The sequence below is a fragment of the Anastrepha obliqua genome, chromosome 4 (assembly GCF_027943255.1).
Source record: "Anastrepha obliqua isolate idAnaObli1 chromosome 4, idAnaObli1_1.0, whole genome shotgun sequence".
NCBI classification, from domain to species: Eukaryota; Metazoa; Arthropoda; class Insecta; order Diptera; family Tephritidae; genus Anastrepha; species Anastrepha obliqua.
Genome location: NC_072895.1, coordinates 57522316 through 57544889, shown reverse-complemented (window position 1 = coordinate 57544889; position 22574 = coordinate 57522316). Strand labels below are relative to the sequence as shown.

Below are 22574 nucleotides of genomic sequence, written 5' to 3'. Positions count from 1 at the left end.
GCTGAATCCTTTCCAGTGGCATGAAGTATGTTAGTTTTCTTGTCACAGTCCACCATACTGAGGCCCCATGCAGCAATATCGGTCTAACTATTGCCGTGTCATCAGTGAGGGCGATTGACCCCAAGTAACGCCCAGCATTCTTTTACATGCGTACAGACCATTTCATCCTTTCCTCAACATTGTGCTTCTACAGTAATTTACTATCCAGTGTGGACTGACATAGATTCATAAAAAATCCAATCAATTTTCTAACTTTTATTTTGAATTTGAGTTTCAAGCATCAATGGTAGGTAGGTAGGGTGGTTGTCGTAAGACACACTTAGACTTTCGGCAGGTCCATTGTGATACCACTGGAGCTTATCCTTACTCTACGTGTTCTTTTTCAAACCATCCGGTTGCTTTAATAAACGAGCAGAGCTTCGTTAGTTTTAGATGGGCTATGCCCGCTACATCGGTTAGAAATGCTGTATCGAGGGTGCGCAGCCTTCTCATAGCTAGGCTTTCACACTCACATAAAAGGTGTCTGACTGTTTCCTCTTCTTCTGTATTAAGACAACTTCTACAGAAATCGAAGTAAGGTAGTCCTAACCTTCTAGCGTGGCTGCCTATTAAACAATGACCAGTTAAAACACCTATCATTTTTCTTATAGATTCTCTGTTGAATCTTAGCAAGATCTTCGATCGACCGCTGTTCCAGTTCGGTCATGTCTGTCTGCTTAGTTCGCATGTTGTGAGGTTTTGCCAGATTGTATTTACCTTTTTGATGGTTTCCCTGTCTATAAGTAATTTACAAGTGGCTATGGGCATGGGTATCAGCGCTTTGTCCGGTTCTAGATCGAGCTTTGTACCGGTTCTTGCAAGTTCATCCGCCTTGCAGTTTCCTGCGATGTTCCTGTGGCCTGGTACCCAGATAAGGTGCACCTTGTAGCGCTTAGATACGTCATCTAGTAGTTTAAAACATTCTAGAACTGTTTTTGACGAGTGTGTTTTTGATTCCAGCGCTTTTATTGCTGCTTGACTGTCCGAGTAAATGAAGACTTCATTTGCTGATAATACTCTCGTTTTTATTTCTTTAAGTCCCTCTTTTATGGCAGTGACTTCCGCCTGAAATACACTGCAATGATCAGGTAAGCGAAATGATTGGCATACTCCGAGTTTGTCGGAGTAGACCCCTCCACCTACTTGGTTGTCCAGTTTTGAGCCATCTGTGTAGATGTTTAAGTCATTTATCTTAACAATGAGCCCGTTATCCCATTCCTCTTTGGAAGGAAATACTGTGACAAAGGATTTATCGAAATTGATGTCCTTGGTCCTACAGAAGTCCGTTGTGCTGGGAATGCAGGGGAATTGTTCTAAAATTGAGGAGTGCCCTCTTTGGTACGTTCTGAGTAGGCCGATTTCTCTTAGTCTGAGAGTTGCTTTGGCAGCTGTTTGCCTACCGTATTGCTCTATTGGTAAAATGCTAAGCATAATATTTAGTGCATCTGTGGGTGTGGTTCTGAGCGCCCCGCAGATGCAAAGACTGGCCATTCTTTGTACGTGTGCCATGGTTCTTTTGATGTACAATTTGTCTAAAGCTGGCCACCATACTAATATGCCGTATGTTAGGATTGGTCTGACAATTGCCGTGTAAAGCCAGTATACGATGGATGGGGAGAGACCCCAACTTAGTCCTATTAGCTGTTTACAAGAGTATAGTGCTATTGTCGCCCTTTTTACTCTATCTTCGACATTTGCCTTCCAAGTTATCTTTCGGTCTAGTATCAATACTTTCCAAGCTCCTGGAATTCTGTACCAATTTTAAAACCAGCTAAGGAATCCAGAAGGTGCTGACATATTAGCCTAGTTAGCAGTCTGAGTAAAATACTTAATAATATTATAGCAAATATTAAAGGTCAAATTATGGCAATCCACCCATCAAAATAAAATAATTCCTGATCTGCTCATCAGCTTTGTCTCTAGGAATAAAATGCGCTGTTTCTAAGAAATTTTGATTCGGTGTGACATTATGGCTTAATTTTTGTTACTATAAACTACAATTTTTCCAAATTTCTCATTAAGGAGTTTTCGTTCGAAATTTCCGTCGGGAGTTCCCCTAGGGTAAAAAATTGTTTTTTGTTATTGAAAACAAATCTTTTGCAAATGCTCATTACAATTTCCAAAGATTTAAATTTTCTTAAGGTATTATTTTCTTCAAGTTCGGCTTTTTTGGTTTGGTTTGGCATCTTCAGCCTTCCAACTCAGAAAATGTCCGTTTATAAACGCTATTTTTTAATATTTTTATTGATTATAGTTTAGTCTATTTTTTAGTCGAATGGTGTGCATGTATGGAATGAACTTTTACTCTTCCAAAATTCATTTTATACACATTAAATTGTTTCTCTTCACGGAATTCTTTAGTAAAAAGGCGAAGGACTTTTAAAATTGAAAAGTAGAACCTTTAAAAAAATATTTTGAGGGAAAAATTATGAAAATATTCAAACAGGCTTTCCAACGATAAATAAATGGCCAGGGAGATCAGAGAATGTTAACTTATACATGGCTTTAGTGCCTCTTATTATGGACTCTTTTGATTTTTTCCACCTCCATAACTTCTGTGAAAAAATTTCAAAATTTTTTAGCACGAATTTAGCCCGTGCTCAAAATTTGAGCGAAATAGTACGAATACTAAGTTAAATCTTCTTTTAACTGGACTATAGGTGAAACAAAAAAAATACCAGTCTAACGGTTAGACGCGATTGAATTGAAACCTTCCGTAAAACAAACTGAGAGAGAATGAGACGAAAGCAGCATTAGGAGCGGGATAATTATAGGTTCATTATAATATTGCTATAAAGTTCATATTTTATTTTCTTCATTTTATTGTTATTCATCCTCAATGTTTTCAATTTCAACAAATGATACGAGTGGCTTATGATAGCTAAAATATGATACAAATGCTTTGGTTTCGATGTTGTCAACATATCTTTCAAATACCGCGTCAATTGTTGTTTTTGATCGTGTTGTCGATTCAGTGCGATTGTTACACATTTTTAAATTGAATGGTGTATTAAGAAAGTCAATTAAAGAAGCCGCTGTGTCCAATGCAAAATTTACGTTAAAATCGCCACTTAAAATCATTGGAACTTTATCGTAATCTTTTCTAAGTATCCGCGATACTTTATTAAATTTTCGTGAATGAATTCCGTGATGCTACATATTTATTGATTGATTCGGTGAAATATATAGGGTTTTTCAGTAAGAGCGCTTCAACTTTTGAATTTTTTTGAATAAAACACAAACGGTTTGACTTTTTTAACTAATTTTTTTTTTATTATCGAGTTTGAACATATACATTTAAGTATGAAATTCGATTTCTTTTGCATGACCACCGCGTGCACGTTTTACGAAGTCCAATCGTTGAACCCAATTTTCGACCACTCTTTTGCATAAATCGGCCGAAATTCCAGGAATTTTGCGTTCAATATTGGCTCTGAGCTCACAAATCGTCGCCGGCTTGTTACTGTAGACCAATGACTTCACATAACCCCAAAACGGGACGGCTTGTTAAATGGACCGTAAAATGGCCGTAATGCTCTTAAAGTAGCAGCAACAGAACGGTTATTTTCATAAAAAATTTGCACGATTTGCAATCGTTGCTCAAGTGTGTAGCGTTCCATGATGAAATGTATACTAATGAAGTTTACAAATGACAAGCGAAAAATAAAAAATTTTGCGTCGTTCGCCCTCCCTATCGGAAAAAAGTTGAAGCGCACCTATTGAATAACCCTATAAATTGCCACAATTAAAACTGTTTTTCCATTGCTCAATCTGGTTTCGCATGCACATATTTCTCCCACTTTAGAGAGCTGAACAGGCAGTGATTCTAGTTGCTGTGCATTCAGATCTATCTGTGGAGTTACAATACGAGCACCGTCATTTTGATTGTGGTATATTGCAACACCGCCTGCAATTGCGGTAAATATTTAAAAATGAAAATATTTACGAATATAAAAATACGGACGCAATACAGCACACGCGGTTGCTATTATGAGCGTCGTAACGAGTATATTACACAGACGTACTAACATACACACAAACATTCGTAGGACGCCTGGTCTACATACATACAAACATACATACGTATGACGCTTGAACTAAACACCAAAGCAAGTAATAGGCAGTGTAGTATACATACTCAATACTCACTATACTAGCGTGGCTCAGCAGTACGCAGCCCCACACATATACATACGTATATCAACATATGTATAACGCTTCATAGTGTCGCTTTTTCGTTTCATCGAGTCTCAAATCACTCCCAACGATTCTAAAGAAGTTTTCACTTCAAAAAATTTGAGGGGATCTTTGTATTCAAAGTCATCCCAAGTAACTTTTCTCAAAATTTAGCTTTGGTACTGACATACGATATAAATCATCTCAGCCAATGTTCATACCATTGGTTTATTTACAACGCTGAATACAAATGTGCAACAAACATTTGAACATTAACGTTCTCTAAACCACTCTTGCGCATATGCAAAATAAATTTCGAGCTGTCAAACTCGAGAATATGCACGAAGAATAGTTGTGTTCGATAACAAAATTAGCCATCATCAGATGTCAATCCAAATCAAGAGCATAAGCGATAAGTCTCTCCCAAAGAGAAGAAAAAGCAAAAAAGTTAGCGAACGGAAAATTTACCATCACTTGTAAAATGCGATGGAAGAAGACAAACCAGCAGTGTTTTTTGTGCTTCTGATTATAAACTCCAAAGTTCAAGCTGGCGCAAGAGTAAAAGACACAAAATATCAGATTCCACAAAAATAATTTGTTTGTTTCAAGCATTTCAATCGTGTGCTTACAGGTCATATGTTTTTGTGATGGATAATTTTTGCCGGCTAATATTTCTCCAGCACAAAATGAAGGCCACTCTTAAAGTACGTTCACATATACAGTAGTTAGCAATAAATGCACAAAATTAATCTAACCGTCCATTTATGGCAGATTACCTGCAAAATTGACAATCAGCTGTCAATACGCTTTTGAAAGGTTTTCCTTCATAGAAATTGCTTTGGTGGAATATTTTTTTGGAGTCTTTGGTTTTTTAATTATTATTAACGGTATTAAGAAAATACAAGGAGAAGAATGAGCTAATTTAATTGCACAATTGGTTGCAGACAGTTGGAGGAAATCCGTACAAAAAATTATGGCAGAAATATGCATGCGAAATTTGATATAACATTTTATAGTAAGCAATAGCAGCCCAAAATGTCTATGAGCACAGGCTTTTTTCTGTAAAACTAATGCACAATTAATAATATTTATCAAAAAATATATTAGAATTATGTCTACAAAGCAGTTTGCTTTGCCGGCGTCCATTTCATTTAATTTTCCTTTGACTTTCTCCTTACATTCGTTAAAATAATTATCGATAACCCAGGATTGTATTGAAAAAAACTATGGTTATAATCTAGGATTATTTAATAATCTTAAATTTGGGGAGAAAAATGTTGTACATGTTCTCGCTTTTTAATTATTATAAAATGTAATTACGAATTTCGTATGCGTATTGCTGCCATAATATTTTGAAAACTCAGTAAACGTCATTTACGGATTTCCACTAACTGTTTATTACTAGCAACCAATTGCGCAGTTAAATTAACTAAATCTTCTCCTTGCCTTTTCTTCATATCGTTACTAAAATTTTCAAAACAGTATTCACAGCTGATTGTAAATTTTGCAGGTAATCTGCCATAAGTGGACGGTTAGAGTAATTTCGTGGGTTTATTGCTAAATACTACATATGTGAACGTAGTGTAATAAAAAATTGTATACATTTTTTCAGAATTTCATGCAACCCTGTACACAATTGGTTGATTAAACTAATTATATGCCGCCAAGCCAAGTGAATGCTGAGAAGTAAACAAAACAAGAAATGGATATAAAACCCAAGAAGTAAAATGTTTATTATTTAAGATTAAAAGGTGCTTAATTATACACAACATTTTTAGTTACAGTGACAGAAAAAAAAGAGTAAAATGGACTCCGGAAGCTGTAAGATTTCTGTTGAAATTATGGAAAGAGATTTTGCCCAAGATGCGAAACACCAAAAGAACCAGTCATATATATACAGAAATGTCTACACAAATGATCAAAGGAGGATTTAATTTTAACGCAAGGGAGGTGACCGTAAAACTTCACAATTTAACTAATAAATATAAAGAAGAAAGGAAGAAAGTAAAAAAGGGCACGGCATTTGAGAATGACTGGCGCTACTACAAGGAATTAGATTACTTGCTTGGCAGTCGCATATCATACGAAACCTTTATCTCTAAATGCACATGTGGTACCAGAACACTTGATTAATTGTGAGATATACATAAGAACTAAAGAGTAACCAATAATTGCCATTTTCAGATCCACTTAATGAGTCTAACGAGGAATCTCGTATTAGTGGTGAAAATGCACGTACGGAAGGTAATAAATATAGTGTAAGGAATAGTCCTTATTATTGTTTGGTTCTTATACCGCAGAGTGGTACTATTTACGCATCTCCACATTTAAGTTCTAAAACTTACTTTTAAGTTGTTAAAACGTAAAGCATTTACCATACATTTTTGGCGGAAATGTAAGTGTCCCCGGCTCTGTAGAAGCTTGAATGAAATTTGATTTTTGTCCATTCACAGATGCCGACCTAAAAACTAATTTTGAAGAAAGTTCCTTTCACCCTGAATCAGACGCTTCGGAATCAGCAGATATCGATCGACAATCTAACTGTTCGTCTTCGGACATGTATGCTTGCAATGACCAGAGCGAGAACGAAGTTGTATTAATTTCAGAAACAAGTGTATCCAAACAAAGAGGTAGTAAGGAGCTGACTTAAAGAAACTTCATTTAAACTCTTAATTCCTACTTATAGGTGAGACTAATCCAAAAAGTGCTGATAATTCCACTTTTAGAATAATTGCGGACGGAGGCTTGCCTTCTGATAAAGGTAATAAAATTGAGGTTTTACATATACATTTATATACATTTCCGATTAGACAATAACATAAACGCAAAAATGCATGGATGTATTTCAGACACTTCTTCCCGGAACGGTATTTGGCCAACATTTGTTCCAAAAAAACTTTCGAAAACATCTATGACTGAAAACCCTAATGCCCTATCTTTGAATTTGGCTAAATGGGAACTTGTTCAATTGCAAAAAGCCAAGGTTGAACAAGAAATAGAATATCAGAGACAAGAATATGAACAAAAAAGACGAGAGCATAGTTTACGATTGAGTCACATGGAGGAAGAGCATGAGCTACGGATGATGTCTCTGCGCAATGATTTAAAAATGAGCTTGAAGCATCAGAAAAATTTAATTATTTAATAGTAAACGTAAAATCTTCATTAAGCTGAGCCAAACCCCTAATAAGGGGGACACGAAAGATGTTTTAAAATAAAACTTGTCCAAATTTAGATTCTGTTTTTATTCAAAATACGACTCTTAACAATTATATGTTAAAATACTTAAATGTCCATCATGAGCCTGTCTACAGGTAAAATCGATTCATGAATGCCTAATTGTTGAGAACATCGAGATGGTTGTTTCGATGTCACAGGTTGTTCTGAAACATTGCGCTACAACAGCAACATTCTAAACAGAACGTCAAGTTTTCTTGAAAACAGTTTATTGCCACTTCTGGTGTACCTTAGGTTATTATTTTAGGGCCTTTGTTATTTGTTTGTTAATAATATCTGTTCGGGTTTTTCCTTTGCTAATTTTCTTCCATGTTCTGATGATCCATGATTCAATAATAATTGAATCATGCTGATGATCTAACAGTTTATGCTGAAATAAGAAATTCTACTGATTTATTTCGTCTATTTCTTAATATTGAAAAATGTCATAAAATCGCTTTTTCATATGTACTCCTGATATATTATATTTACATACATGCGTTTGTTAGGTCTAAATTCGATCTACGATGCTCTAATTTGGAGACCTTATCATACATTCCATATAAATCGAGTGGAGAGGGATTTACAATTTTTTGTGCGTTTCGCACTAAATTCACTCGATTTCACAGACCCGAAATCGCTGTCGATTGATTAGTATTTTTACATTAAGTGACAGAGGTACTCTTCAGGCAGTATCTTTTATCTTTGATCTCGTTAATGGCTGAATTGACTACCGGCTCTTCTAGAAGGTATACAGTTTAATCTTCCTTGCAGAAATTTTCTTCGTTTTAAGATTTTTCGCGTTGGCTCTGGTAGGAGATTATATAGTCTAATGCGCCACTAATTGGAACGCTGTCTGACTTTAATTATCTTTCAACCATTTTGGACTTCGACCATTCTGGCCAAACAGGTATTTCAAATGCAAGTATAAAGTTGCTGTCTATGTAACAAATCAAAATAATAGTTCGTAAATATTTGTTATTTCAGCTGTATAATTATTAATTTCGTTCAAATTCAATTTTAACTTGTATATATTTATAGCATTTTAGTGGTTCTTATACTGATAACTTAGTGGTACTACACTTTTTATCTTAAATATTCTAAAATACTTGCATTATAGATTTGAATTGATCTCTTAAATGTCTCTTCTAAATTTTGTTAGACATTAATGAATAAATAAATAAATAAAGTTAATTATTTTATCCCTATTTTAAATGTTTGCAAAATTCATAGGGCACTATTCGTCATATTTCTAAAATACATGCAACATCCCTGATATTGACATAAAATCTAATTGAAATAAAAAAGAGTTGGTAGCATCACTGTTTACCAAATTTGACATTTGCAGTCATAAGAAGAAAATGACCAAAAGAAAAATATAGTTTTCATGAAAATCCAAAGAAAAGGAGAGAAGGAAAAACAAAGTATTTTCCAGCGCAGGCCCAAATGAAAATTCGGAAAATATAAACATACTGCGAGAGAGATTGCAAAAAGTAATGACTGAATAGTAGCGCGAAAGTGAAAACGGATGGGATCAAGCAACAGCAGTGGTAAGCAAGGAAATCCTTTACTAATTAAAAGGAAACAATTAAAAAAAAGTGATGCATAATAAGTAAAAGGTATTTGTAATTAACTGCTATAATTCGACCGCAAGTGAGACTATATGTAGGTAATCAATTGAAAATCACATCGTTCAGTTGCGACACCTTGCATTGCACTGGCCATGATTGATTGGAAAACTACGTACAGTGATGTAGGGTAGAAGTGGTATTGGTGGTTAACCAACTGGTAAAGCTGCGAGCAAATACTTATGTACACTCACACAGACATGCGCACGCTAGTTCCAACATCATATCAGCAGTCTGTGAGTGGGGGCATGCCCCTGCTTATGGATGGTTCTACACGGAAAATGCGTGTGAGATATAAGAATTCAGTTAGTAAAGAACACGGACGTTAACAGAACGTACTGCACATTAACGGTCTTTTTGAGCACCTTGCTATACTTAAAAAGTTGTGAAACAGTAAAGAAAAACTTAAAATTTCTTCTCATACCTTGGAAAAGGTCTTAACAAGCAAATTCATTCATACGACTGCTAAGCAAGTGAAAAGTGTTGCAAAATTCCAACAGCCAAAGGGTGAAGTTGGCAAAAGTTTCTGTAAAGAATAATACTCAAAACTTTGATAACCGTAAATTAGCTTAGAAACGGCATTAAAAGATCGACATTCTGCAATGTATAGGAAAACCCGTACTACAAGCATCTATACAATCGACCAAAAGAAAAAAATTAATGGAAAATCCATAGAAAGGAACTGATAATTACGGTATTAATAAAATTGCACCTTTTTTTTGCAATTCGGAAGACATCCTTGCATCTGATTGCGACTGAATGGACCTCAATCGGTTCTCTTGTGTCCATTTACTTATGTGAGTGAACGTCACCCGTGCGTCAGGAAAATCTATAAAAGTTTTCAAAAACTTGCAAAGGGAAAGTAGCAAGAAAGAGTAAAAAAAAAACAAACGACACTCATAAATATCACAGAGCGAAGAATAGAAAACAAAAAGGGAGCAGCGCCGTCACTGCAAGGGACAAATCAAGTAGTGTAACGGGAGACAACTTAAAATAAAACGTAGCGAGAAGTGTGCAATCAGCATAAAAACATATTGCAATAGTGCTAACGGCGTACTTTTAAAACAAACACGCGTGATGTCTCTGGAAGATCCATTCTTCGTTGTTAAGGAGTGCGTAAATTTGTGCTATTTGTTTTTTTAATTTTTTCATTTTTGTTTTCCGCTCCCAGAAGATATGTTGTTTATCTTGCTAATTATTGTATGTGTTTCTTTTTTCTTCAAATATTCTATTTCTCATTGCCGATGGATATACGAAATGCCTCGCTAATGCTAAACCAAATGCTATTTCGACTGGTGGTTGTCTCGTAATGCCGGATCCACTACGTAATTCCCATCATCATTCGGTTGCTTGACCCCTGCAGCGAAGTATTTAAAGCATTAAATAAAACGCGCGGCCTATATCTACGTTGGCGTGAGTTAAGTGATAGCAGCGGAAGTGCTGAAATTGAATGGACGACAACCGAATTAAGGAACTCTTTGCGCAGCATTGAATGGGACTTGGAAGATTTGGAAGACACTATTAATATCCTTTTTTAAGAAATTCATACTATTGATATTTCTAAATGTGTGCGTGCGTGTATGTACCAATATTATGTGAGCTTGTGTGGATCCATGTAGGTGTTAAAGTTTGCTAACGTTGGTGGCGTAATCTAAGCCACATAATACAAATATTTATATTTCTATTGTTTGCCTGCCGCATAAACCACCAACTATATAAACAGATTAACGCCGACACTATAGATTATAATAATGGCTGAGCCTGTTTACTATATAACGGTAAAATGTGAATTATAAATAGTTATAGAGTGTTTGTGAAAAATCAATTTCGGTTTAGTCATGAATAATATGCATAAGTAAACACCGCGCAGACTTATTACCACCGGCTTATCTAGTTTGCTTTCGATACGATAGTTTTCGCTGACTGTGCCGTTGTAAAATTCAATTTTTATCAACCAAAGATTTATTAGGTGGTGAAGATAACATTTGTCTATTACCTGGTGTGAGTGTAAGCTCACGTTTTTTGACCGACTGTCTATCGGTAATAAATAAAAGTTTCTGACTTTATCAGCAAATGAAGAATTTTAACTTAAAATCTAGATTTGTTTGGTCTTCAGACCGACACCACTACTTAAAAATTGCTGCTTCTTACTCCTATATATACATATGGCTTACAAATCATTGCAGGATTTTGGGGCTTTTATAGTCCAATATATATATATATATATATATATATGTATATATTCTTGAATTTTCAAATACAAGAGAACTATCATCTTTTATTCGTTTATAAGGAAAATGAGTGTTTGGAAGTGAACATTTTCAGTTGCAGAAAAGTCATCCATGGCTTGCCATCAAAAATATAATGATTACTGCGATTTGTTCTTCCATCAAAAATGCTGCCTGAGAGCAGGGTTATGTATATTCTTGTACGTGGCGCATTTTTACGGAAGTATAGTCTCATACACCGATGATTGTTCTTTGCTGATAGCGGACAATAATATCACCGAGCTATACGTTATATATATTGGTGAACAGTCACATCAGTACCTTATTCAGCTTTGTTACCGCACATAATCTTGAGAAACTCCGCCATTAACAAACCCCGGGGCAGGGAATATGTCCCAAGTGACTCGCCGATCGCACGTGGCGGGAAGAGCATGTATAATTTTCATATCGCTACTGTGCGTTACAACGACACGTACAATAGTGAACAACTTCCATACAGGCCAAAACGCCACTCTCCATATCGCCTTTGAATACCACTTTAGCCGCCAGAAGTAATGGAATTACATTGATATCAACATAGGCAGGGGTTTAACAAATTACTACAGCAACACTTGGTGCCCCATGACAATAAAATTATTGTAGAATTAGAGTAGCTATAGAATTAGTTGCATACAATAAAGAAAGCGTTAGGCCGATCGTTGTACATTTTTTAACTAGCTTTTTTTTAGATATGAAAATTTTACAAATTGTATACTTATTCCGTTTTTTTCTTAGTACACCGTTGTAATTTATTTCGTTTGTTAAACAATGTTATATAATATTTTTTCTTCCGCCCTAGTTTCTTATTAATTTTTCAATGAAACTATAGTGCATTCATCTGGAAACACCATATAAATTCCAGCTTCCTACTTTGTAAAAATTTAAAAAACTTCAAGAAATTTTCAAAAAAAAAAAAATTAACACTTTTTAATTCGAATTTTTAGAAAAATTTTAGGTATGCAGGTTTATATACATACATATTTATATATATGGTATATACCATATAATTGGCGCGTACACCCTTTTTGGGTGTTTGGCCGAGCTCCTCCTCCTATTTGTGGTGTGCGTCTTGATGTTGTTCCACAAATGGAGGGACCTACAGTTTCAAGCCGACTCCGAACGGCAGATATTTTTATGAGGAGCTTTTTCATGGCAGAAATACACTCGGAGGTTTGCCATTGCCTGGCGAGGGGCGACCGCTTTAGAAACATGTTTTTCTTAATTTTGCTGTTTCACCGAGATTTGATCCTACGTTCTCTCTGTGAATTCCGAATGGTAGTCACGCACCAACCCATTCGGCTACGGCGGCCGCAAGTTTGTAATCCATTGAATTTTAGTACAATAAAGTGCTTGTTGATTTTTGAAAATTGTTTTCGCTGGGCGTTTTCTTCCATATAAAAAATTTTGGGATTTGTTATATGGAGAAAATGCGCAAGACCGCTACTCTTCACTTCACTCAGTCACTTCATAGTTACACTTTATTAAACAAAAATTTTTCTAAAAACGTAGATTAAAAATTTTGAAAGTTTTTGAATTTCTTTTAATTTGCTTAGAGTTTGAAATTGTATTTAAGTATATGGTTTATATATTTTCGTAAAACAATTATTAAAATTAAATAAGAAATTATTAAATTGTTAAAACTTGTCAGTAAGGCGCCTTGGTAGTTATTTAACGCACTGTACGTATGTATGTTTTTTTGTTATACGTTTGTTGTTTTATTTGCCATTTTACCCGGCCTCCCATGGCCAATGTATGAATGGATAGGTAGATGACTACTTGCAGATCTTATTTCAATTTATGCGCTTTCATACTACAACTTTATTTCCTACTCTTTTATATTTTAAATAAATACGCGCACATTTAATCATATACAACTAAATACATACACACATACTCGTACAGTCATATACCAACTTGCCTGACAATTATTTTAAGGTCTTCCTTAATGCAATCACCGCACGCATAGTCGAAAAGAATCCAAATAAATTTCGCATTGATAATCGTGAACTTTTGAGTCGGCGCCATTTCATCGACAACACGCGCGATGAGGTCAAACAGATGAAAGAGAAGATGAGCCTGAATCGGAACAGGGACAGAGATATAACGGCACATCAACCATTACTCGATGAGCACAATCATAACGAACTTAATCATCAAAACAGTCAGAACGGAAACAACAATTACAACAACAACTATAACAATAGCCTAAACAACAGTAATCATCACAACAATCAGCATAATCACCATCATCACGGTATCAACGATAAAACCTATCTAGTCGAGTGTTCGAACGGTGGCATCGGTGGCGGTCTATTACAACAGAATTCTTTGATAACCGGTGGCAGTGGTGTAGCCAATACAATTGCCGGTACAATGGCAGCAGCGGCACAACGTCACAGTGGCACAAAGTACTCCAAATTAGAGAATGCAGTCGATAGTCCGGGTCATTATGCATCGTTGGATAGTCCTGGGCATCGATTTGTGGGCGAAACGGTGTCGGTGCAGCAGCGCATGATGCAAGGGCAAGATGAGCAGCTAGATATGATAAGTGATTCCATTGGAACGTTAAAGACTGTGTCGCGTCAGATAGGCGTGGAGTTGGATGAGCAGGCTGTGTAAGTGGCGAAAAGAATTTGTAATACAAAATTCTGTCCACACAATTTAGATTAAATAAAATTTTATATTTTTTCTACAGCATGCTGGATGATTTTGGTAATGAATTTGATACAACGGAATCCAAATTGGATACGACCATGAAGAAAGTTGCCAAAGTATTACACATGAATAATGGTAAGTGGTGAAACCGCGATGAAATTAAACCCTACGGCACTACTGATAGTGAATTTATTTTATTAACAGATAAACGTCAATGGGCCGCTATTTTCATACTATCCGCGCTTTTGTTACTTGTGATAATTTTATTTATAGTTTTGTAAATATTTCGCTAAGTAAAAAAATTTTTCCGCGTCACAGTTGGCATTTTATTTATTTATTATGTGTATTTAATATCAAACTACCATATACATATGTATTTATATAGTCTATCGAAAATTTTGAGTTTCATTTGTTATGATTAATTTATTGCTAGCAAATGTTAAAAAAATAACACAGTCACTACATATAACAAACGTCCAAAATAAACAAGTTATTCGCGGAAGTAAACGAATTCCCAAATTCACTAACGCTTGGTCGTTGACGCCAAAAGTTATGGAATCATACTTTTTCTTAACTAAGAGTCTTATACTATTTCCATTGTTAGGTTTTCTGGTGAAGAAGCATAACACTTCATAATAAACTTTTGGGAAAAGCTACTGAAATGACAATTCTAATGTATATTGTCCCCAAGACAGTCGAGTCTACGATATCGGAGCGGAAATTACATTTATTCAATGATAACAGTTCTTATAACATACATATCGCTTATTTACTCCGAAAAAACTCTAACTTGCAACCGAAATGTTGAGAAAAACAGTTTTCAAGTTTTCACTTTACTATGCTTCCTGAGTAAAAGCAAAGCCATATTTTCATCTAATGTGATACTGTTAGTTGACATCGCCACAACAGAATGAATGAAAGACGATAATATTTGACCTAATTGCGTTCTGGATACTGTAATCTATCCAAAATCGACCCCGACATACCCAACATATGTCCAGCATGTGAAGGCACACCGCACGACATTAACCACCTCTTCACATGCCCCATCAAACCTACTCACCTAACACACCTCTCCCTCTGGACCCAACCTTTCGGAGCAGCACTTTTCCTGGGTCTACCATTAGATAAGTTAGACGAAGTCGACAGGTAACTGCATCACACTGACAGGGTTTAGTAAGCTGCTACAACAACATAATCATGGATTATGACACTATTGAAGAAAATATGTTATACTTATATTCAGTAAAATTAAATAAATTAAAGTTTTATTAACCAGCGAGTAGAATTAGAAAAATAGAAAATTTTCGAATGCTGAAATTTATTTTTTTCATTCTTCCAATTATGAAAATACATTTAAAAAGAACATTCTATATATCTGCAAGAAAGTCGTGTATAACATTGGATATTCCAATTCCTATGAAGAACAATAATTATTATAAATTATAATTTGTTTCTCTAAACTTCAAAATCAACAATTTTTAATTCTTCGAGTTGATTTTGCGCAATTTCTAATGAAGATTTTTGAAAAATTACAGTAATTATAATTGTTGTAAAACCATAAGCATCCTACGTCACGGAGTAGTTTTATAATGCTTGATGACAATTTCTTATAATGCCCCTTTGATAAAGCCCGTCACATGATTTTGTTTGATTTATTCGTTCAACGGCAGTTTTCCACTTTACTTGTTGGCAGCTGTGCCAATTAATGAAAATTACCCGTAACCCGTAAACTCCATGACATAATTTAACTATTTGTTACAGGCGCACAACACCTACAACGACGAGTAGAATTTGTTGCAGTCTTGTCTTGCATTTTTTGGGTGAACCTGAATTCGATATTTGTTTTCATTCCGTGACTTTTAGTGATGATGAACTAGCGTTCGCTAATTTTAGAATTTCAAAACTTAAATGCTGTTAATTTAGTATTTGAGTACGAAAAAAATTTTAAAATTATCGCGTAATTCAACTAAATTAACTAAACTTTTAATTAAAAAAGTTGATGCATTACATTTTAATATTTAATAATTAGGTTATACATGCACATATAATGTGATCAGAATTCGTTTCACATTTGCTTCTTTAGTTTACAACCTATCTACATACAAATTTTCCAATTCCAATACAAATGAGTATACATAACTCCATACATCAGCATATTTGTATCAAGCTGCTTACAAACAAATATATAAGAGCATATAAAAAGTTGTTGTCTTCAAATTGTCATAAACAAAATACTGCACATTTAGAAAACAAAAAACGCAAAACAGAAAATTACTTCTAAAACCTTGGCAAACAAACGAATTATACACTAATTCCAATTTAAAGTTTAAAAGAAAATTTGTAAATCTAGTTCAAAACGCAAATGTATCATTTAGTAACAATTACAATTCGAGTAAAACGTATGTATGTATATGTGAGAAGTATATAAAAAGCGCATATGTATTGTATATGAAATGGTATGTTTTAATTTACGTAAAAGATGTATGTAATTTTAAATTCCAGTCAAATACAAAGTAGTCAAAACTTGAAACCAAAAAACGTATAATCGAAATTTAAAATGTAATAAAATGTACTTATAAAACAAATTCAATTGCGAAAATATATATATATATATACAACTATATACAAACAATGAAATTTTCTAATTAAACGAGAGCCCGGGGTACCTCAAACAAAGTAGTTGAACTGCAATTCTTTTTAAATTTTTCATTTAAAGCTTTAATTACAATTTACTTTTTCGATTATTATTGAAAATTATGTATTGCAATATTGAATACATGAAAATACATATTAGCATTAAATTAGATGTTCAATCTTGATAGTATTTTTTTTTTCAGAAACAACGCAGAGTAGTTTCACTTTTGAAATGAGATTAATATGAATCGAAGTTATTTATTTCCTTTTTACTTAATAATAAACCAGCACATATGTACATACATACATATGTTGCTGGTGCTTTATTGAAAATCATAGCAATACAACGTAAAAAACGATTAAATGTAAAAATTACACTTTGTAATTTCGTAACGAATTTTGTTTTTAAATTAACTGAACTTCGCTTACCTGTGAATCCGACATGGCATGGATACTCAGCATTTAAAATACCTTAAAACTTCGTTTTCAGGAGCCTCATAGTTTTCGCTTATTATTTTAACATTTTCTATTAGATTTTTGACTTTTATATTACGTAAAAAATTCGCCACCATTTTTTGGGGTTTATTGTAAATTTAACTTGTATTTTATACAATATTATAGCATCATTGAGACATTGACATTGAGCATTCCTAACGTATGTATATTTACTCTCTTTTTACATATTCTGCCGTAGCCGAATGCATTGTGCGTGAGTACCATTCGGTAGCGCCAGGGTCGGGCACGCCACGCCAAAATGATAGAAAATATTTTTTTTCTAATAGCGGTCGTCCCTCGACAGTCAATTGCAAACCTTCCTGTACATTTCTACACCCTTTTTGGGTGTTTGGCCAATCTCCTCCTCCTATTTGTGGTGTGCGTCTTGATGTTGTCCCACAAATGGAGGGGAGCTTTTTCATGGCAGAAATACACTCGGAGGTTTGCCATTGCCTGCCAAGGGGCGACCGCTATTAGAAAAATGTTTTTCTTAATTTTGGTGTTTCACCGAGATTCGAACCGACGTTCTCTGTGAATTCCGAACGGTAGTCGCGCACCAACCCATTCGGCTACGGCGGCCGCCTATATACATATATATGTATATATATTTATTTATTTAAACAGCTTTTAAAAGGCGTAGTACTTTCTGGATAAGTACAACAATGCTAAGGCATCATTTTAAATTATTAGATTTCCCAACAAAAAGAAAAATCAAATGAAACTATACGAAAACACTCTCTATTTTTTTTTATTTACACGCAAACTACAAATTATCGAGAATAGAAATGTTTTTAATCTAAAAAAGCACATGTAATAGTTTTCACATTTTCCTCATAATTGCTAATTTCCAAAAACAAATTAAAAAAACGCCCGGAAATCCTAAATTTTTCCGATGAAATTTTCGTAAGCTGGCAGTGAATAGTTTGACACAGAAGTGGTATCGATTTAAATAAGTTTGTTTACGATTTGCATTCCTTTAGCAATCGATAACTTTTTTCGATATGATGACCTGCTTTTATTCTTCACCATCAAAACCAATGCAAAAATATTGCATTCCAATGAAATCATCAACTTGTGAAATAAATTATTAACGAATTTAAAGTATTTATATAGAAGCGGTTAGTCCTTCAAAATGAAGCGCGCGAAGGGCAAAACCAGCAACACCACGCAGAGCAAGAAAACAAAATCTGCATCCGAAAATGTAAATGATGACGCTGCTGAAAGTCCTAATACTGAGATGACAGGATCAGGCATAATTTCAATTGAATTACTGCAACAGCGCCGTTTGGCTACAGCTAAAAGTATTTCCGATTTTCAATTTAATAAAAAGCGGGTACGTGTGCTTAGTGCCGCAAAAGAAGTGTGCGAATCCCGTTGCGGCGGCATACTGTATTGGATGTCACGCGACGCACGCGTTCAGGATAATTGGGCATTTTTATTCGCTCAACGGCTAGCTCTAAAATTAAAACTGCCGCTCTTAGTTACCTATTGTCTCGTACCAAAATTTCTAAACGCTACACTACGCCATTATAAATTCTTATTGGGTGGCTTGGAAGAAGTGGAACGTGAATGCCGCGAACTGCAAATCCCTTTCCAACTATGTTTAGGTCCAGCCGCAGAGTGCCTACCTAAATTGGTGCGATCGCAAAAAATAAGCGCCCTCGTGTGTGATTTTACACCGTTACGTGTGCCTCAGGAGTGGGTGGAGCAGGTAAAAGCAGCACTGCCTGCTGAAGTACCTTTTACACAAGTGGATGCACACAACGTAGTGCCATTATGGGTTGCCTCTGACAAGCAAGAATATGGAGCGCGTACTATACGTGGAAAAATCAATTCAAAACTAACAGAATTTCTTACGGAATTTCCACCAGTAATAAAGCACCCTCACAATAAAAATGTTATGAAAAGTTGTGAAATAATAGATTGGGATGGAGCTAAAGCATTTCTGGAGTGTGATCGTTCCATAGATGCCGTAGAGTGGGCACAACCGGGATATACAGCAGCATGCGCTCAACTGCAGAGCTTTTGTAAAAAACGTCTGCGCATTTTCAGCGATAAACGAAATGACCCAACCATAAATGCGCTTTCCGGACTCTCACCATGGTTCCACTATGGTAATTATAATAAAGAAAAAATAATTAGAAATATTAGAGGAATATGAAAATGTTGGTTATTTTGACTAACTGATAAGATACTATTAGGAAGGTATTGAAATTTTCAATATCTTTTCGCTCTTCTTTTTAAAACGACGAACAAACAAACAAAACAATTTTTTTAATATTTACAAAGGCCAAATTTCTGTGCAGCGTTGTGTTCTCGAGGTAATGAAATACAAATCAAAATACAAAGCATCTGTAGAAGCGTTTTGCGAAGAAGCTATCGTGCGACGAGAATTGGCGGATAATTTTTGTTACTACAATGCACATTATGACAGCCTAAAGGGTTTGCACGCGTGGGCGGCTAAAACGCTTGATGATCACCGTAAAGATAAACGTAGCCCTTCTTATACACTCGTCGAATTCGAAGAGGCGCGCACTCACGATGATCTTTGGAATGCAGCGCAGCTACAACTGGTGCACGAAGGCAAAATGCACGGGTTTCTGCGCATGTACTGGGCTAAAAAAATATTGGAGTGGTCCTGTACACCTGAAATGGCGCTGGAAATTGCAATTATTTTGAATGATAAATACAGTTTAGACGGCCGAGATCCCAACGGCTATGTAGGTGAGTTTAATAATAGGATAGATAAACAAAGTATTATAAATAAAAATACATTCAAACTATTATTTGTTTAGGTTGCATGTGGTCAATTGGTGGGGTACACGATCAAGGCTGGGCCGAACGACCAATTTTCGGAAAAGTGCGTTATATGAACTATAAAGGTTGTCAACGAAAATTTGATGTGGCGGAATTTGTAACGCGATATGGTGGCAAAGTACATTTATCAAAGTAAACCCAGTATTTTGTAAAATGAGTCTTGGAATCTCAATTATTTGCTATTTTGAATTTTTATATGTGCATGCATGTGCAACTCGTTGTTACTATTACTGTTTATATTATATTAAAAGTAATAAATTTGCAAATCGTACGAGGCTAAGGTAACGGCAAAAATGTTATATACTAATTCGCATATATTTCGATACATTGTTATTCCACAAGTATTAGAACTCTAGCTTAACAAATATAGATGTAACACATAATGTAAGTAAAACTTAGTTTTTTCTTATAGAATTTAAATATTACTCGCCGAAAATGCATTTAACGACAGTTTCCTAAAATAACAACTCAATCAAAGGCCGAGAGGTAAAAAAGTAAATTGAAATTTTTTTACCGCGGCTCAGCTTTTAGGCAATTTGAGTTAATTAACTGGAACCAGCCGTAGCCGAATGGGTTGGTGCGTGATTACCATTCGGAATTCACAGAGAGAACGTTGGTTCGAATCTCAGTGAAAATACCAAAATTAAGAAAAACATGTTTCTAAAGCGGTCGCCCCTCGGCAGGCAATGTCAAACCTCCGAGTGTATTTCTACCATGAAAAAGCTCCTCATAAAAATATCTGCCGTTTGGAGTCGGCTTGAAACTGTAGGTCCCTCCATTTGCGGAACAATATCGAGACGCACACCACAATTAGGAGGAGGAACTGGGCCAAACACCCAAAAAGGGTGTACGCGTCAATTATATATATATATAACTGGAACCGTTGAGTAAGTAATAAGATGTAAAATAATTATGTGTATATAATTAGGTATGTATACATCTATCTATCAAGAAACATTAATTTAAATTTTTTATTAATAAAAAAAACTTATCTTGTAACGCATTTTGAAGTTTAATTTATGTTCACTGCTTCAATTTTGTTTTCAAATTCAAGTCAGTAGACATCTTTTCTGCGTGGGTCACATTAAAATTACACAATTTCAAATATTTCGGTATATATCCATTCAAGAAATTTAACAGCCTTATTCACTTTGCTTTTAATTTTTAAACACTAACAGATGTGTGATATTTAACGTAATACTTTAATACATTTACAAAATTTGTTTATGGAACTGACCGGAAATACCTTTCACTTCCCTTTCGCTTATAAAGACGCGATAGATAGCTTTCGATTAAATTTATCGATATAACTACTTTGGATTCTGTCTAATGGTGTGTTTCCACTAGCATATCCAATTGCGTTGTTACGGTTATTGTAGCAACATAAACATTCCCCATACACATAAGGGGAATGCTGCAGGAGTGACAGTCCTTGGCCGGATATAACTATATATGTCTGTCGTGGGAACGGCGCATTAGTAAACTTTGACAGCTATCTTTCTTGTTCTTGCGGCATAATTCTGTGGGTCCTTCCATGTGTAGAAAACAAGAATGAATAGAAAGAAGATTGCGCCCATCAGAGAGTGCGTGACGTCACGTTACTCCGAGTTGTGCAGTATTGCCAACCAGTTGCTCTTCGCAATAAATTTAGTGCTTTTTTATACCGAAAATTCGAAAATTTTGATGTTTCGTGTTTGTTTCTTTTTTTTTTTAATTTAAAGCTACCGAAACTTTAAGTTAAAAAACAAACTATATTATTAAACAAAAAAAGGTTAAAAAAGGTCACTCTGACAAGATTTTAGTGCTAATGAAAATTAGTTAGTTTTTAAAAAATTTGATATTTTGAAAGTGTGAATTTAATTTTTTGCTCCTTTTAAGGTTATGCAAGAATATTAAATGCCCCTCTCTCAACTTTTCTTAAGATTGAAAACCTTTTTACACATTTTAACAAGCGTTTGAATTTACTGAATGCGGATTAAAACCATAGAGGTGTAATCGTTTCTTCCGGCCATCAATCCTTAGCGGGGCATAGGGCATCAAGAGGTGTATTCATTGTAAAAATAAGCCACAAAATACCAGAAAATACTAAAGAAACCATACTGACAGTTTTACAAAAAGAGTACCTTATATAGTTGCATAACCTCAAATATAGCAAGTAAGTCGTTCCCTTAACAAAAGAGTCTCGCTTAACAAAAAAAAACTCTTAAATTAAATTGTACATAAGCATAACACATTTATTTAAAAAAAAACACACACACATTCTAAAGACAATTTGTCACGAATACAAAGTTCTTTAAGTGATTTAATAAAAATTTGGTGTTTTATTTTCTTTAAATGGGCATTTTAGTGCGTTTTGATATCCAAAGCTAAGCACTGCAGTAGCGAGAGAGAGATTTGACTGCCGAAAGCTGAAGAACACCACGCAATGCCACGAGATGTTAAAAAAAGTAAAGCTAAATAAGACTGAGTGAAGTATTTAACTTATTATTAAAAAATGTATATTTAACACAATTATAAACATTACAATTCAATTGGAACAGGCTAGAAAAATGTCATGAAGAAAGAACTAAAACTCCGAGACTAAATAACAAAAAAAAAATGCTAAATCAAGTTACGAAATGGTAATCTGGCCATACTGGTGCTA

At 34.8% G+C, this 22574-nt stretch overlaps 3 protein-coding genes across 4 annotated transcripts; all 3 read left to right on the top strand.

Moving 5' to 3' along the window:
- Positions 1-5853: 5853 nt before the first annotated feature.
- LOC129244740 (uncharacterized) lies at positions 5854-7449 on the top strand. Its single transcript, XM_054882548.1, has 6 exons — positions 5854-5937; positions 5994-6328; positions 6400-6459; positions 6669-6845; positions 6902-6976; positions 7065-7449. Exons 1-6 carry the CDS (start codon positions 5918-5920, stop codon positions 7358-7360), a joined length of 963 nt encoding a protein of 320 aa, XP_054738523.1. The 5' UTR covers positions 5854-5917; the 3' UTR covers positions 7361-7449.
- Positions 7450-8806: 1357 nt separating this feature from the next.
- Positions 8807-16599, top strand: LOC129244602 (syntaxin-6). Of its 2 annotated transcripts, none has more exons than XM_054882324.1 (5): positions 8807-8981; positions 10423-10583; positions 13287-13941; positions 14022-14116; positions 14186-16599. In XM_054882324.1, exons 3-5 carry the CDS (start codon positions 13385-13387, stop codon positions 14260-14262), a joined length of 729 nt encoding a protein of 242 aa, XP_054738299.1. In that variant the 5' UTR covers positions 8807-8981; positions 10423-10583; positions 13287-13384; the 3' UTR covers positions 14263-16599. The 2 variants fall into 2 exon arrangements, with proteins under 2 accessions (XP_054738299.1, XP_054738297.1); XM_054882322.1 differs by lacking the exon at positions 8807-8981 and adding an exon at positions 9357-10171 and having other exon boundaries at positions 14186-16598.
- A 1589-nt stretch (positions 16600-18188) lies between these two features.
- LOC129245803 (deoxyribodipyrimidine photo-lyase-like) lies at positions 18189-20214 on the top strand. Its single transcript, XM_054884198.1, has 3 exons — positions 18189-19227; positions 19403-19837; positions 19909-20214. Exons 1-3 carry the CDS (start codon positions 18246-18248, stop codon positions 20064-20066), a joined length of 1575 nt encoding a protein of 524 aa, XP_054740173.1. The 5' UTR covers positions 18189-18245; the 3' UTR covers positions 20067-20214.
- Positions 20215-22574: the final 2360 nt, after the last annotated feature.